General features: G+C 41.5%; 1 protein-coding gene across 1 annotated transcript in view; it reads left to right on the forward strand.

Moving 5' to 3' along the window:
* The window catches only part of LOC149437502 (uncharacterized), a gene marked incomplete at its 3' end in the record, with an annotated part of 161,850 nt that extends 145,553 nt beyond the window's left edge, over positions 1–16,297 (forward strand). The window contains exon 9 of the mRNA XM_089660889.1: positions 16,212–16,297. Coding sequence (XP_089517015.1) covers positions 16,212–16,297 — 86 coding nt within the window. The remainder of the gene's footprint in view (positions 1–16,211) is intronic.
* Positions 16,298–17,902: the final 1,605 nt, after the last annotated feature.

A 17,902-nucleotide genomic window follows, 5' to 3' on the forward strand; every position in this document is an offset into this window, starting at 1 on the left:
CTGAATGTCTCCACCACCTTTTCCAAATTTATCAGGTGTCCTACGCTCACCAACTTTATGCTGTCAGCTGATCTCTGATGTTTGGCATTGCTGTCACTCAACTGAGAGAGACTATAACCTTTTTTTTCCCCCAAACTGCATCTCACTTATTCACATATAGACTTTGTCCTGGCAGATAAAATCCTCCTTAAACAAAGTCAGAGATCCATACCATAACCTTGTCCGACCGTGCACTAATCTTCATTCTAATAGGGGAGATGAGGACCAGATGCTGCCTAACCACTGTATGTGGTGAAATTATACCTATCTGATGGCTAACTCCTTCCTCTTGGCTACATAAGCAAATGGCAGTATTTTTTTTTTATGTAACACACCTTCTGTTACTGATCATTTTTAGTATGAAATTCCCACAAAGCCTTTATGCGTGCAGTGCTAATAAATTCTACCTCGAACCACCAGAGGGCCCAGCAGATGGAAAAACTCTTAACATCAATAAGGGACCTAAAAAATAAATCAAATGGGTAAATAAACGTAACCCTTTAGATACCATAGCAACAAACTATTTCAAGCTAGGCATGCGTTGTGCATCTTACTAACAGACCAACATGCACACAACTTAAGAAAATTGAAAGCCGCATTCTATGCCAACGACAACATGGCAAGTAAATTATTAGCCGCACAAGCAAAGAGTCGCACTTTTAACCTCCTTGGCGGTATTCCCGAGTGTAGCTCGGGGTAACATTTCAGTACCAAGAGCGGTAACCCCGAGCTACACTCGGGAATACCATGCGGCACTGCTCCGGCATTTGTTCTTCACTTACCTTACCCTGCGCTCCCACGATGTGTCCCCTGCAGCGTCCCCGGCCATCTCCTTCGGCCGATGCCGGCATCCGGCTTCTGTGTCCTGTCCCTGTGACGTCGGGACGTACGGGCGCCGCCGGCGGCGGGAAATTTAAAAATTTTAAATAATGTCTTTTTTTTTTTACATTTTACATAGTAAAACATTGCTGTCTCAACCAATTTCACATACATTTTGTCCCTAGTGCTTTGTCCTGTGCCCCGCCTGCATTTTGTCTGTTCTTTCTGCCTGGAAACTGAGAAACGTCCATGGCGTCCAAAAAGTGTCCCTTTAGGTCAAAAGCGGTTTAGATCAGCTAGAGAACAGCGATAGTAAATCAGAACCACTTGCAGAATTGAGTGATGATTTGTGCGGAAATTCGTCATCAGACACTGAAAACGATTTTGCGACTTTGCTCAGCAATGTGTGAACTTGGCGCTATATTTCAAATTTCAGTGTTTTTGGTTTGATTATATTATTGAATTAAATGTATTATTATTATATTATTATTTTTTATGATTATTTATTAAATTATAATTTATGATTTTGTGTTTCAAATTTTATCATACCCGGGATGTTTAATAGACTCTTGTTCGGACAGATTTCAGTGAGTTATTCCTAAATATTACAGCCTACAATAAAAAAACTACATATTTCCATGAAAAATAATGGTACCGCTTTCAGCACCAAAAATCTGAAATAATCATACCGCCAGGGAGGTTAAACAAAAAATCCCTTATATACACTGCTCAAAAAAATTAAAGGAACAGTTTGAAACCATATCAGATCTCAATCAAAGTGAAAAAATAATGCAGCAGGATAGTCCATTTTGCTGAAATTTATTTGCCACAACACAAAATGGTACTCAGTAGTTTGTATGGCCCCCATGTGCTTGTATGCATGCTTGACAATGTATTTCCTCCCAGATTTGGACCAGGGCATCACCAAGCTCCTGGACAGTCTGAGGTGCAACCTGGCGCTGTTGGATGGACTGAAATATGATATCCCAGAGGTCTTCTATTGGATTTAGGTCAGGCGAGCATGGGGGCCATTCAATGGTATCAATTCCTTCATCCTCCAGGAACTGCCTGCATACTCTCGCCACATGAGGCCGGGCATTGTCATGAACCAGGAGGAACCCAGGACCCACTGCCCGAGCATAGGGTCTGACAATGGGTCCAAGAATTTCATCCCGATACCTAATGGCAGTCAGGGTGCCATTGTCTAGCCCTTAGAGGTCTGTGCGTCCCTCCATGGATATGCCTCCCCAGACCATCTTTGACCCACCACCAAAACGGTCATGCTGAAATATGTTACAGGCAGCATAATGTTCTCCTAGTCTTCTTCAGACCCTTCCATATCTGTCACATGTGCTCAGGGTGAACCTGCTCTCATCTGTGAAAAGCACCGGGTGCCAGTGGGGGACTTGCCAATTCTGGTGTTCAATGGCAAATTCCTGTTGAGCTCTGTGGTGCCAGGCAATGGCACACAGGACCAGTAGAGGACGTCGGGCCCTCAGGCCACCCTCATGAAGTCTGTTTCTGATTATAAAATGTAAATATAGCGAGCGCTCAGAAAAACCAGCCGCTGAAACACTTCAAGGGATCACTGGACCTCATAACAGAAACATATATATATAGTGCAGCGCTATAATGTGACTTAAAAAATTATAAAAATTAATATAGAAATAGTTCATAAAGTCTTTTTCACAATAATAAAATCAAATATGTGCAGGCCTTCTCCTCATTAGGTGACTGGAATCAAATAGCAAAAATGCGCACTCACCGACCGCACATTTTAAATGCGCCTGCGTGTAATATTATCCAGAAGACCAGCCAGGCATGCAGCTCCAGGAAACACATGGATCCCCCTCTTAAACACTGACATCAGCCTTGGGTGTAGCAATACCTCCAGATCCAGAGACCCTCTCGCCCCAGATGATAAGTAGACAGGGATCCCCCTTCTGTTTCTGATTGGTCAGAGACATTCACACCAGTGGCCTGCTGGAGATCATTTTGTATGGTTCTGGCACTGCTCATCCTGTTCCTCCTTGCACAAAGGAGCAGATACCGGTTCTGCCAATGGGTTAAGGACCTTCTACAACCCTTCCAGCTCTCCTAGAGTGCCTGTTTCCTGGAATCTCCTCCATGCTCTTGAGACTGTGCTGGGAGACACAGCAAACCTTCTGAAAATGACATGCATTGATGTGCCATCCTGGAGGAGTTGGACTGCCTGTGCAACCTCTATTGTGTCCAGATATCACCGCATGCTACCAGTAGTGACACTGACCCTAACCAAATGCAAAACTAGTGAAAAACAGAAAAGATGAGTAGGGTAAAAAGTCTCAGTGGCCTCAACCTGTAAAACCATTCCTGTTTTGGGGGTCTTCTTATTGTTGCCCATCGAGTGCACTTGTTAATTTAACTCCAAAGCAGCTGAAACTGATTACCAACCCCCTCTGCTACTTAACTGACCAGATCAATACCCCAGGAGTTTTATTGATTTTATGCTATACTCTGTTTAAAAAGTGCTCCTTTATCTTTCTCTGCTGAATATTACAATCAGATTTCCTCTTTATTGGTACCCCATTTGATGGATGTTTCCAATATTGTTATGTCCACTGGCAACTTTCCTCTGGAAATGCTACAGGCTATAGCTATTACCCTTCCAAAACCAGGGAAATCGCTGGTGCTTCCTCAGAACTTTCAGCCTACATCGTTATTGAATACAGATTTGAAATTGTACATCAACATCATAGCTTCCAGGCTATCTAAGCTTATGCCCTTGCTAATTCTGGCAGACCAAGTGGCTTTTACCACTTTTACACATCATATTATAAACTTAATGCATTATGTTGAAACTCGATCTCTTCCTTCTTTTTGTTCCTGACCTTTGCCGAAAAAGCTTTTTGAAAGAATCAAGGCTCCATACTTTCGACCATTTTGGCCACATATCCGTCTGCGCAGGTGTTTACAGAAGGGATATTATCGCGCAGTTTCCAAATTACTGATGGTACCCATCAAGGTTGCCCTCTCTCGCCACTAATTTTCATATTATTGATGGAACCATTAGCACAAAGAAAATGATCCCAGGATTCTGTTCATGGCATTTCGGTCCTAAGCCGGGACCATAAGATAACATTGTTTACAGATGACGTTATCTTGACAATTATGGATCCAGCTTATTCTCTGTCTGAGGTGTGTTCTTTGCTACTAGTGTTTAATGCTGTATCATATTATAAAGCCAATAAGTCCAAGTCTACTGTGCTTAGTAAAGGTTTGAAGGTCAAATTAGCTGATGCTCTCCTGAAACCGTTTTCCCTGATGTGGTCTTCTATGTCATATCTCAGAATTGAACACACTACTCTGGTATCCAACTTATTTCAAGTTATTTATGCTCCACTGCTGAGGTCCGCTAGACAGGAGTTTGATAGACTAGCTTGTTACTATTTAATGTGGTCAGATAGACTGGCATTGTTTAAGATGCTTATACTTCCTAAAATTGTATGTGTTTAGAATACTACCGATAGCCGAGCCAACATAATTTTTTGTTGCATTGAAAAACATAACCTCTTTTATATGACAGGAGAATAAAGCTCTATGCCCTTCTTCCACATTGATTAAAGGGTGGTGGAACCGGGCATGAGCTTCCAGATATGAAAGACTATTATGATGCAGTTCTTTTAGACCCCCTCTAAATGTTGAAGCTCTGTAGAGCAGGCCTTTGTTCCAAATGTCAGCTTGAGATCCCTACTAGTGGTGCGCCGATATTAAAATTCTTGACCAAAACTGAAAATTCAGGATGAACTTGGCTGAAAACTGAACCTGAGCCGGACAGTTACAAAAAACAAAACATTTACTCATAAATTGCCTCCACCTCCAGCACTCATCTCAGCAGTCCTTTTAACTGATTGGGGAAGGGTACGATGGGCAGAGGTCACGGAGGCGTCACAGAAAAATAGTCGGGGTATTGGGTGCAGGCAGTGGAGCAGAGTAATGGCCTTGGAGGCTGTGTATTACGGCATAGCAGTGGCTTTAATACGCGTGAGGTAAGCTAATATTTTCGCCATTATCTGTACTTTTTTTTTTTTTAATCGGCAAACCGTCAATAACCCTATTTTTGGACGATAATTTTTGGCCCATAACTGATCCCTACTACTAGTATATTCTTTAGATCACAAACTTTTAAAAATGTCACTCCACAATCCCATCGACTCTCCAGGCTTGGGACAAGTTACTACAATATTCTAATTCACATGCTCCTTCTGACACGTTTTGTCACAGATCACGTGATCCCCTTGATAGTCACAAAATCTGTAACGAAACGTGTCAGGAGTGCGCGGATGACTTCACAACGTTATCATTCATTGGAACAGTGGTAGTAGTGATCTACACATTGCTTCAGGATTGTCATATCTGTAGGCAATTGCAGTTACACATAGGGGCCCTTGCATTGCCTTGCAGTATACATTGTATAGTGATGTTTTGGTGTCTGGACTAGTTCTATGCTGCTGGGGATGATACTGCCATCTTGTGCCTAATTAGTACATTACTGGATGTTTACTATACCTGGTGCAGATATGCACCTACTGAATGTGAGTGCATTTCTTATGTTTAATGTGCAATAAAAAATGGTAAAGGATAAAGCACTAAGTTGAGCTTTTGTTTATGAGGAATACGGCTGAGCCGGAGGAGGTTATCTGGAGGGAGCATCCTTTTGGAGTTATTATTCAGCAATTTGATCTTCAGAGTTCATACATTTGGGACCAAAAATGCAGTTAGACCACAACATTGTATAATGTGAGGTTACACTGCTGGAGGTAAGCAGATTTATGGTGGAGGATGTTTTGCACTGGACGTCTGTGACAGATGCACACGGTGGTCGTTATCTCAAGAAGGGGTCACAGGGGAACACTTAATAGCTTTCTTAGTTAATAGCACTCCTTTCTCTCCCACACTGAGACTGTGAGTTCTCATTTCCAGCTATCTTTTGTCACCTGCTGGAGGGAGGAATCCTCTTTCAAAAGCCAGCCGCTGCTCCTGTCATAGAGAAGAAGCCTGAGAGGCCCAGTAGTTCTGCCACTGTCTGCAGCCTAATTTAGTGGATGGCGCACAGGGGCAAGGACCTGGGGGGGGCAATTGCCCCCTGTAGCAATGCCACTGCCTGGCATTGATGGAGCTAACTGCTTTCATTAGCTGCAGGGATACTGATCTTCAAGGGATACCTATCTTATTGCTACAGGCTACCCTGCCTGGGACACTCTCCCCCACATTATTTCCACTCCCCAAATGCGAGCAGGCGAGTGGAGATTTTGAGGCCTGCCCTAGGGGTCTAAAGAAAGGAATAGCAGTGTCTCCAGGAATTATCACTTCCTGGAAGCAAAGTACAATTCACTTTGCTTATTCTCTCCAAGGTTTTCGATGAGGGGAGTAGCAAACTCTTGGGCCTCATACACAAAGGTGTCTACAGAAGTGATATGCAAGGCAGCCAGCTGGAACTCAGCTAACAGATTTATTAAGCATTATTAACGTGACATTCTATTAGCTTCTCACAGTCAGTTTGGAAAAACCATTATTTCCTCGATTGTTATACGGTATTTTAGTCTGTCTTTTTTGTCACTTTTCAAAATTTACGCTCCTATGCTATCATGAGGAGAGCCAGAAATATGGAAAATTGTTATCAAATACTTATCCTAATATTCCTTTCCTGGCATCTCTTCATGACTGCATAATTCCCTCGCGGTGTCCTGTCTCGTGACTCGTGATAGAACACTGAGTAAGGGATGTTAACGCTTTATTTACTAGTTAGGTGGCTGTTTTTTTACACACACACACACACACACACAACATAAGTCCCATAATGGAAAGAGTGATTTCCTATGGTTGCTTCATATTCATGGCTCCACTGAGAACTTTTACACTGACAAATCTTCATCCCATTTTCTCCAGTTATAGGCAACAAGATGGATACCTGTCCTCTTAGAGTATTGTAACTTAGACCCTGTTCTAGAGTCATCTGAAGAAAGCGTAGAATTTCTGCGGCCTTTGGAAGTAATGGATCAAAGTACCTCGATTTAGCAAAATTAAGACTTTAGTTCTTAGTATTTTTTCGTGGAAGGTTTTTGTGCTTTAAAGCATAGGGGGAGATTTGCTAAAACTGGTACATACAGAATCTGGCGCAGCTGTGCATACCAATCGTCCTGTAACTTCAGCTAGTTGATTTAAGCTTTGGCTAGGGAAAGCAGCACTGTCATTTAGCAAGTGTCATGCAATGGGAGTGGTCATGTTTGGTGGGCGGCAAGGTTTTTTTTATTGTGCGCATCAGCAGCTGGCCTTCACCATGATTTGACAATGGATTTACTTTGGGGGAATTTTTTATTTTTTTACTTTTTTTTTTAATAAAGGACTTGTGCTTTTTTTTTTTTTTTTTTGGTTTTTTTGGTGAATGAGTAGGGGTACAATGCACGCCATATTCACTTTTTTTTTTTAAAGCGTTTTTAAAGAAGCTGTTGTAATAAACACATGTAGATGCAATATAGTACAGTGGGTGCAAGTATTTCATATCACACCAGCCATAATACAACATTTACTCTGTCAATTCCAATCTATATCCAAAAGAATACATGTATGTACATAAGTAAAGTAAGCATCACTTGGTCCTATAACAGCTGATGTTTAGAAATAAATACAAGAAGTTAATACCCAGAACAGACTAATGTGAGAGTCAGACCCTTGTGAAAGAGAGGAGGAAGAACCCCCTTTCTCAAAAAGATCTTTTGCCAGGCTTTGGCTCTGCTCATGCTTTTTTTTTTTTTTTTCTTCTCTGAGTATAAACAACATGTATTTATGAATATCTGCTGTATGACTAATTGGTGCTGTCTTTACCTATGTACAAGCATGTATTTTTTTATATAGATTGGAATTACAGCGTTGTAAAAGCTCTTGTCCTAATATAGTATAGTAATGCTAATATTGCCACACGATGTATTGAACTCCGATGTGCAGTAAATGAAAGACAGGCTTCAGTTCTAATCCCTGCCCATTGGTCACACCCATCTAAATACTCTTGTTGTATTTATGCTTGATATGACTTGCTTGGATACTTGTACCTGTTACAGTTTCTAGATAGATGCATCTTCTGCCAATTTCCCTCTTTCCTTAGTATTTGCAGAAGAAAATGTTGCCTTTTTAATTTCAGTTGGCCAAGGAGTCAAGGGCAAGGATGTCTAAAGTTACTGTATTCTCTGACAATAAGTAATGCTAGCCCACTGTGCTGTAATCTCCCTTTTGGTTTGTGTGTGTGTGTGTACACTGTATTGCCAAAAGTATTCAGACACCCCTCCAAATCATTGGACTCATGTGTTCCAATCACCTCCATGGCCACAGATGTATAAAATCAAGCATTTAGGCATGCAGGCTGCTTCTGCAATAATTTGTGAAAGAATGGGGCACTTTCAGGAGCTCCGTGAATTCAAGCGTGGTACCATAATAGGTTGCCACCTGTGCAATAAGTCTATTCGTGAGATATCCTTGCTACAAAATATTCCATAGTCAACTGTTGGTGGTAGTATAACAAAGTGGAAGCAACTGGGAACAACAGCTTCTTGTAAAATGGCCACATAAAGTGACAGAGCAAACCTAAAGGAAATTCCTAATATCTCCCTTGTGGAAGCAAATATAAATGTAATGACCACTTGTTTTATATGGTCCTTGCTCAGCTTTCAAAGTTGTTTCCGACTTCCTCGCTCCTCTGCTTTAGAGGTTGTCAGTTACTGGGTACGATGTACCATGCCTGGTGGGAGTGTCCGAAACCATGGGGCTTCTGGAATAGTGTTTGCTCTGATCCGTAAAGTCACTGGGACTCCGGTCCCTCAGTTGTCCCGAATTGCACTGTCGAATGGTGGAGGACCTGCCACGCTCCATGAGAAAGCTGATTTTTTTCATGTTTCTAGCAGTCAAGCTTACGATAACATGATTATCGAGATCACCTTCGGTTTGTATGTCACTGTATAGGCGTAAGTTCTCCTGGATAATGTTGAATGAACAACTTACTAGTGTGCTTACTGATACTGTCAAGCGATTGGAGGCAACATGGGAACCTTGGGCAAAATATGTTCATGTGGATCTGTAACACTTTCCCTCTTACCTTCACATGGGAGCCATATCTCTTTCCCTCCTCCTGGTTTCCACCCCCTTTTTTTTCCTTCTCTCTTTTTTCCCCTTCTCTTGTTTACTATCTCTTGGTCTACTTGGACTATTCTAGTTGGTTACTATGGACTGAGCCTGGCTGTATATAGGAACCTTGGCCTGGGATTAGTCACCAGGACCAAAACTAACCCTGCCATGTACCTCTTCTAATGTAGGAGGTTCCTGACATGTTCATACATTGTTTGCTTTCACTGCCCACATTAATTTGCTGATGTTACTGCTTTTGCATTATCTGTACGTATACCAGGGCCCTGGCCTCGCACAACTGTATCTTTTATCATTGGACCATGTTTTGGTCTCACTGAATGACCTTTATGTATTTTGTACTACTAATAATAGAGTGAAAGTAAAATGACAGAGCGGGGTCAACACATGCTGAAGCGCACAGTGCGCAGAACTGCAGTGCCAACTGTCTGCAGGGTCAATAGCTAAAGACCTCCAAACTTTGTGTGGCCTTTAGTTTAGCACACCAACAGTGTGTAGAGAGCTTCATGGAATGGGTTTCTATGGCCAAGCAACTGCGTCCAAGCCTTACATCACCAAATGCAATGCAAAGTGTCAGATGCAGTGATGTAAAGCACGTCGCCACTGGAATCGAACAGTGGAGATGTGTTCTCTGGCGTGAAGAATCATGTTTTTCTGTCTGGCAATCTGATGGATGTGTCTGGGTTTGGTGGTTACCAGGAGAACGGTACTTGCATGACTGCCTTTTGCCAAGTGTAACGTTTGGTGGAGGGGAGATTATGGTGTGGGGTTTTTTTTTTTCCAGGAGATTTGCTTGACCTCTGTGAAGGGAACTCTTAAGGCATCAGCATACCAAGACATTTTGGACAATTTCATGCTGCCAACTTTGTGGGAACAGTTTGGGGATGGCCCCTTCCTGCTCCAACATGACTGTGCACCAGTGCACAAAGCAAGGGCCATAAAGACATGAATGAGCAAGTTTGGGGTGGAGGAACTTGACTGGCCTGCACAGAGACCTCAACCCGATAGAACACATTTGGAATGAATTAGATCGGAGGCTGTGAGCTAGGCCTTCTCGTCCGACATCAGTGCCTGACCTCACAAATGGGCTTCTGGAAGTAAAGCTGTTATAGCTGCAAAGTGTAGGCCAACTCAGTTTTGAACCCTGTAGACTAAGATTGAGATGCCATTAAAGTTCATGTTAAAGGCAGGTGTTCCAATACTTTTGACAATATACTGTGTATGTGTGTGTAAACACTGGGGGAGATTAAAATTGGTACACTCAGAATCTGCTGCAGCTGTGCATAGCACAAAGAAAAAGGTCCCTTGTAATAAAGATTACCTGGGAAAAACAGTATTGCAGTGACAAAAAATATGGCTGTGTCTAATCATAAACAAGGTCTTTATTAAATATATGAATTGCAGTTGGGAATAAATTACCACTATATCAAAATTAAATCTCCCAACAATATAGGAAACCAGTATTAAAAGAATGCACAGAAGAACAAGCATTGCAGATAAACGGCAGACAAAAACCTAAAGTCATCCGGACGTCAAGTATCGAAAAACACCAGGATATACAGTGGGGCAAAAAAGGATTTAGTCAGCCACCAATTGTGCAAGTTCTCCCACTTAAAAAGATGAGAGAGGCCTGTAATTGGCATCATAGGTAATTGGCATCATAGGTAGACCTCAACTATGAGAGACAAAATGAGAAAAAAAATCCAGAAAATCACATTGGCTGATTTGGAAATAATTTATTTGCAAATTATGGTGGAAAATAAGTATTTGGTCACCTACAAACAAGCAAGGTTTCTGGCTCTCACAGACCTGTACCTTCTTCTTTAAGAGGCTCCTCTGTCCTGCACTCATTGCCTGTATCAATGGCACCTGTTTGAACTTGTTATCAGTATAAAAGACACCTGTCCACAACCTCAAACAGTCACACTCCAAACTCCACTATGGTGAAGACCAAAGAGCTGTCGAAGGACACCAGAAACAAAATTGTAGACCTGCACCAGGCTGGGAAGACTGAATCTGCAATAAGCAAGCAGCTTGGTGTGAACAAATCAACTGTGGGAGCAATAATTAGAAAATGGAAGACATACAAGACCACTGATAATCTCCCTCGATCTGGGGCTCCACGCAAGATCTCACCCCGTGGGGTCAAAATGATCACAAGAACGGTGAGCAAAAATCCCAGGACCACACGGGGGGACCTAGTGAATGACCTGCAGAGAGCTGGGACCAACGTAACAAAGGCTACCATCAGTAACACACTACGCCACCAGGGACTCAGATCCTGCAGTGCTAGACGTGTCCCCCTGGTTAAGCCAGTACATGTCCGGGCCCGTCTGAAGTTTGCTAGAGAGCATTTGGATGATCCAGAAGAGGATTGGGAGAATGTCATATGGTCAGATGAAACCAAAATAGAACTGTTTGGTAGAAACACAACTCGTCGTGTTTGGAGGAGAGAGAATGCTGAGTTGCATCCAAAGAACACCATACCTACTGTAAAGCATGGGGGTGGCAACATCATGCTTTGGGGCTGTTTCTCCGCAAAGGGACCAGGACGACTGATCCATGTACAGTACAGATTGAATGGGGCCATGTATCGTGAGATTTTAAGTGCAAACCTCCTTCCATCAGCAAGGGCATTGAAGATGAAACGTGGCTGGGTCTTCCAACATGACAATGATCCCAAACATACCGCCCGGGCAATGAAGGAGTGGCTTCGTAAGAAGCATTTCAAGGTCCTGGAGTGGCCTAGCCAGTCTCCAGATCTCAACCCCATAGAAAACCTTTGGAGGGAGTTGAAAGTCCGTGTTGCCCAGCGACAGCCCCAAAACATCACTGCTCTAGAGGAGATCTGCATGGAGGAATGGGCCAACATACCAGCAACAGTGTGTGCCAACCTTGTGAAGACTTACAGGAAACGTTTGACCTCTGTCATTGACAACAAAGGATATATAACAAAGTATTGAGATGAACTTTTGATATTGACCAAATACTTATTTTCCACCATAATTTGTAAATAAATTCTTTCCCAATCAGCCAAATGTGATTGTCTGGATTTTTTTTCTCATTTTGTCTCTCATAGTTGAGGTCTACCTATGATGCCAATTACAGGCGCCTCTCATCTTTTTAAGTGGGAGAACTTGCACAATTGGTGGCTGACTAAATACTTTTTTGCCCCACTGTACCATGGCAACAAGCCTCAAGAGTGAAATGAATCAATATCTAGTAAAAAACGTTAATATCACTTGTGTGTGTGGATCCCTTGAGGACTCGAGCTTAAAAGCCTACAAAAAATAGCGTTAAAAAAGAACTATCATCTCATTGTGCACTGTCAGTGATATCACTTATAATAAATACCTATCAAAATGACTGGAAAATGGACCTAAAAAGGGCTTAGAAGCAGGGTGGATAAAAATCAATGATTTTTTTAAAAAAATCAAAAAAATCGGATTTTTTTTTAATTTAAATTGGATTTTTTTAAATAAAATGCTTTTTGAGGAAAATATATTACCATCCAAAGGTTATTCCATCATGAAATAAAGATTAGTTTTTTAATTATGTAGAATAAGGCTGTATATGTGTTATTTTTTTGGTAAATTCCATTTCCAGTCACAATGTCATGCTCTTCCAGAGGTTTTTGTAAGATTATTGGGCAGTTTCTCTGCCTACAAGATATTATCACAGATGCTTGGTTTACTTTTGCAGTTCTCAAAACTGAATTTGACTCAGTGGAGATCACATGCCTCTTCTTCACAGCAAAAATGTTATAACATGAACAGAGTTAAGAAAAAGACCTTAATCCTAACTTCTACAAACCTATGACTACAGAATCAACCCCTTCAGTGCTAAGTTTCAAGAAGTTCAGTGAATAGAATAGAAACAATATTTTTCTGATTGTTTGGAGTGGAATAGATCTGCACAAGAAGAAAGTGAAACTAAGTATGAGGAAGGGGCTGACAGTCTAAGTTTCTTAAAATATATATATTTTGTTTAGCCAAATTAGTTAACAAACATGAATGTTTGTTTAACCACTTCCTGTCCGGACGCTTTTACCCCCTTCCTGTCCAGGGCAATTTTCAGCTTTCAGCGCTATCACACTTTGAATGACAATTGCGTGGTCATGCAATACTGTACCCATATGAATTTTTTACCATTTTTTTGAGACAGATAAAGCTTTATTTTGGTGGTATTTATTCACCGCTGGGATTTTTATTTTTTTTACTATGTAAATGAAAAAGTCCAAAAATTTTGAAAAAATGTTTTTTTATAAAATTTGCAAATAAATAATATTTCATCATGAATCTTGGCCAAAATGTATTCCGTTATTTTTTTAGTAAAAAAAAAATCCAAATTAGTTTATAACCAAAAATTATAATTTTAAACATTTTTTTTACATTTTATTTTTTTATATTTTTATTTTTATTTTTTTTACATACTGTCACCCTAGCATGGTGACACTGTACTACTTGTGGGGGGTGATGAAGATTTTGTTTTTTTTTTTTACACTAATTGCTTTTACACCAATATAGGATGTAAAAGCAATCATTTCTCTTTCTCTGTCTGCATTCTTGCAGTCATAGAGAAGTACTCAGTGAGCTGTGATTGGTCACAGCTTGTCACATGGTACAAGGCTGTTGTGAATAGCCTTGTACCATGTGACCTCTGTGATCATTCACAGATTTCACATGTAGTAAGCAATGATGCCACAAGTGACATCTTGCTTACTACTTTGCATGTGATCACTGATTGGTCCGACGATCGGTGTTTCACTGTGTCCAGAGGACACAGCGGGCACCGGATCGCGGTGCTGCGCGCTCCCAGGGAGCGCGCACAGCTAGAAAAGGCGGGTGCCGTTTATTAACGGCAACCCGCCCCTGGACTGCCTCCGCCCTGCCGTTTATAAACAGCAGGCGGACGGCAAGTGGTTAAGCAAATAACATATACTGTAATGTTATTGTTTCAGTTGAATAAATCTATTTAAATTGTTATTATTAAGGTAATGATTATTTTTCTCCTTCCTAAGTACAACAGAAAAGTTATCCAAATATGAATGATTAACCTATTAAACTGGGGATAAAAAAAACTAATATGAAAAGTTGTTATTCTAAAAATCTTCATCTACTTGCATATTAAAGTTATACCAGCAAGAATTAGTCTTTATGTAGAAAACTATGATTTAAATCAAGCCTTACTGACTAGTGATTTAAATTGTGATTTAAATCAGTTTGATTTAAATTACCGTATATACTCGAGTATAAGCCGACCCACCTAATTTTACCACAAAAAACTGGGAAAAACTATTGACTCGAGTATAAGCCGGTGGTGTCAGTGGGGGGAGGAATAGTGCCCCATCGTTGGTGTCAGTGGGGGGAGGAATAGTGCCCCATCGTTGGTGTCAGTGGGGGGAGGAATAGTGCTCCATCGTTGCTGCTCCAGCCTGGGCTCGCTCGCTCGCTCCCTCCCTCTCCCATGGTACACACTTACCGGTCAGATGTCTTCCTTCTCCGGCCGCTCTCCTCCTCTTCACTCGCTCGATCTTCGCTCCTCCTCTCCAAGCTCCACCTCCTCGCCGGTGATTGGGCGCCTGTGTGCCTCTCCTGAGCTACAGTTCCGGCGGCCAATCACCGGCGAGGATTGATCCGGGGGTGTGTCCAGATGACAGGGACGGCATGTCATCCCGTCCACACCTGCAGACGTTGACTCGAGTATAAGCCGAGGGGGTTGTTTTTCAGCACAAAAAATGTGCTGAAAAACTCGGCTTATTCTCGAGTATATACGGTAAATCCACCCTGCTTAGAAGTATGGGGTCTTGTGATTTTTTTTTTTTTTTTTCCTTAAAATCGTACCTAGGTGGATACAGTATCAGTCCAATGTTGCATCTGTCCCCTACCGGCTCTAAAGGTTAGAACTTAGCAATAACATGACCAATGAAAACTCATAGCCGCTCTGAGCAGAGAGAGGTGACTGTCCGTCACTGCTGTCTGTTATGCCCCCCGCGCTCACTGGAGTGCTGGGCTGTGGAGGAGGAAGGGAGTGGCTGGCTCAGGCTGTCAGCGGATTGCTGAGAAGGCCGAGCCAGGTGCTGCTCCAGATTTTGGGGTGGATCCTGACTTTAAAGTTGAGATCTTTCCCCAGCTTGGACTGATTGAGTGACGTCAGTTGACCGTGGGCTTCAGCCTGCTGTCAACTGAAAACTGGTCACAGGAGTGCAGAATAAACTGCTTTCCTGTGATCCACAGAAATAACAACCAAAAGAGCCTTGGCTGTAGTTCTTTAATATGCAGACCTGCTAGTGTTATAACAGTCCAGTCTTTGTGATGTAACAAAATAATAAAGTTCAATAATTAGTGGTATCAAAGCAGAGTCTGCTAGTTGAAATAAGCAAAGGCTTTTAGGTCATAGCAGCATCCAGGCATATGGAGAGGCTAAGCAGAGAACTGGAAATCGAGGAGTAGTAATAAGGTTGCATCAAGCAAGGAAAGGGGCAAAGCATGTGAGTAGATAAAATTGTTAGTGCTAGTGATGCAAATGATGAAATAAATCCAACAACAAAGTAGCACAACTACAAAGTAGCACAACTGAACAGCTCCATCACCATTGTCAGCAAGTAATGTCCATCCTTATCTCATTATGCACACAGTCTAAATATAAACCGCCTCCTCATCTAGTTCTGATCACACATGGCAAACTTCACCTTATTTCCACAATGGTGATTTAATTTTGATATAGTGGTAACTAATGCCTAACTACAATTTCATGTATTTAATAAAGACCTTATTTATATTAGTCCCAGCCACATTTTTTGTAACTGCAATAAACCCTTTTTTTCCCCCGATAATTACTGGGACCTTTTTCTTGTGTTTGTTTTGGTTATAGTGACAACACCTACTTGGTGAGTTGAAATTTGGGTCATTTTTTTCACAGAGTAATTTGCGTTATGTTTTGTATTGTTTGTTTAGCTGTGAATGGTAGCCAGTCAGCTTATAAATTATTCAGTTAAACTCTGGCAAAAAAACCCTGGAAGCTGCGTGATTTCTTTGTAGAGCTCCACCAGATTCTTCAATTTTTGTAAATAACCTCCAACATGTTTACTCTATATTTTTATTATTTTGTTCTTTTAGAGTAGCGCATCAAATGAATTTAACCCTAATGTTTGTGATGAGAATATGTTTTTGGTGTCATAGGTAAAGAAAACCATTAAAGAAACACAGGCTTCAGAAACAGGGAAAAGACCAAATCAGAAGAAGAGGGAGGATCGACCAAGGGGAAGGTTAGATAATCCTGTTTGTTTTGTAGATTCCAGTATATCCTCACAGAGTACGACAGCAGAGATTTTTCTGTCTCAATAATGCATTAGGAAGATATTTGGAAGCCCAATTTCACCCCTTGAGAGTATTCCTGTCCCAGGACCAAGTGGTGAAGTTTTGTTTCCAGTTGTACTGCAGGCAATGGGCCAATAATGTGGTTTAGATCAATAGGAATACCACAAGCTTGCATGTGATTTTTAGTATCTTATCACAGATGGAGTAGTCCATTTTCCACAAAAACAAAAAACAAAACTGTGTGGGAAAGGTTCCACAAAGATACAAAAGAAAGATGCATACAACCGTTTTGTGATGAAACACTATGATTTAGCTTCTGTTGAGGTAGCGTTGCATACAATGCTTTTGCTGTCTGACTTCTAAGGGTGAGAAGGCCAGTGAGAATTCATGTCATCTGTACTGAGGGGCACAGGTTCCTGAAGACAACTGGGTTATGCTGCCACCTACAGGAGGCTTGGACATTAAAAGACAAAAAAACTGAAGGTGCTGCAACCCTTCCTACATGCATCCTTCCCAGTTTTTATTTTTTTTTTTTTTATATTTTTGTTATTCAAGATGTATAGTGTAGTACATAGATACTGAAATTTTGAGTACATTACATATTTCCTGAACATATAGTACAGGATTCTTTGAGTTATATGCAACTGCCTTCAAGAGTTTGGAAACTGACAAAAAAAAAAATGCTGCTGGAACATCTAATGAGAGAAGATTACCATCTTTTATGGAGGCGTTAATTCCTTCTTTGGAACTTTTCAGTGGTGATTCTTATATTGGGACTTGGCTGCATCATAGCCGCTGTGGCATATCTGCAGCTTTCAGATCTTTTGACACCTCTGCAATGTCTTTAAGGGACTGTAGGTCCAGTCTGTAATGTTAATGCAGCACTGGATCCTGGTTTATGCATTCCTCTTGACACATAGGGGTTTATTTACTAAAGCTGGAGAGTCCAAAATCAGACTCCCAGAAGCATAGAAACCAATCAGCTTCCAGGTTTCATTGCCAAAGCTTCATTGAACAAGCTGAGGTTAGAAGCTGATTGGTTTCTATGCAGAAGGGAGTCTGATTTTGGACTCTCCAGCTTTAGTAAATAAACCCCATAGTGTAATGCATGGAGATAGCCAGATGGTGCTCCACGCTGGTCCAGAGCTGTGGTCTGCCTGGATCAGAGCCAGCCTCTGAAGACCCCTGCAGGAGTATGCTCACCCATGGAGGTCGAAGCCAGGAGCGGGATAAATCCAACTTATCACCTTGAGTGAGTGGTGAATCAAGGTGGAAGCCATTTATTTATTCATTCATACCAGGGAGCCCTTGTATTTATTATACTACCCTTGGGGAGAGAGCCTTCTGTTTGTTCCTTTGGTAGTGCAGTTTGGCCAAGATAGCAGGGATTAAAAGAATCTGTCAACTGTCCTTCGGAACTTGTATTCCTGGAGTACACCTGTTGTGGTGCTGTTGATGTAAGGCACTCTATTGCACCTGTTAAGCCTGAGGTGAGGAATGCACCGCCTAATCTTACAAGCTCTTAAGCAGTGCACATCCATGTTCATATTAGG

The sequence above is a fragment of the Staurois parvus genome, unplaced genomic scaffold (assembly GCF_062004578.1).
Source record: "Staurois parvus isolate SC_StPar_1 unplaced genomic scaffold, SC_StPar_1.0 ptg001285l, whole genome shotgun sequence".
In the NCBI taxonomy this organism is placed as follows: domain Eukaryota; kingdom Metazoa; phylum Chordata; class Amphibia; order Anura; family Ranidae; genus Staurois; species Staurois parvus.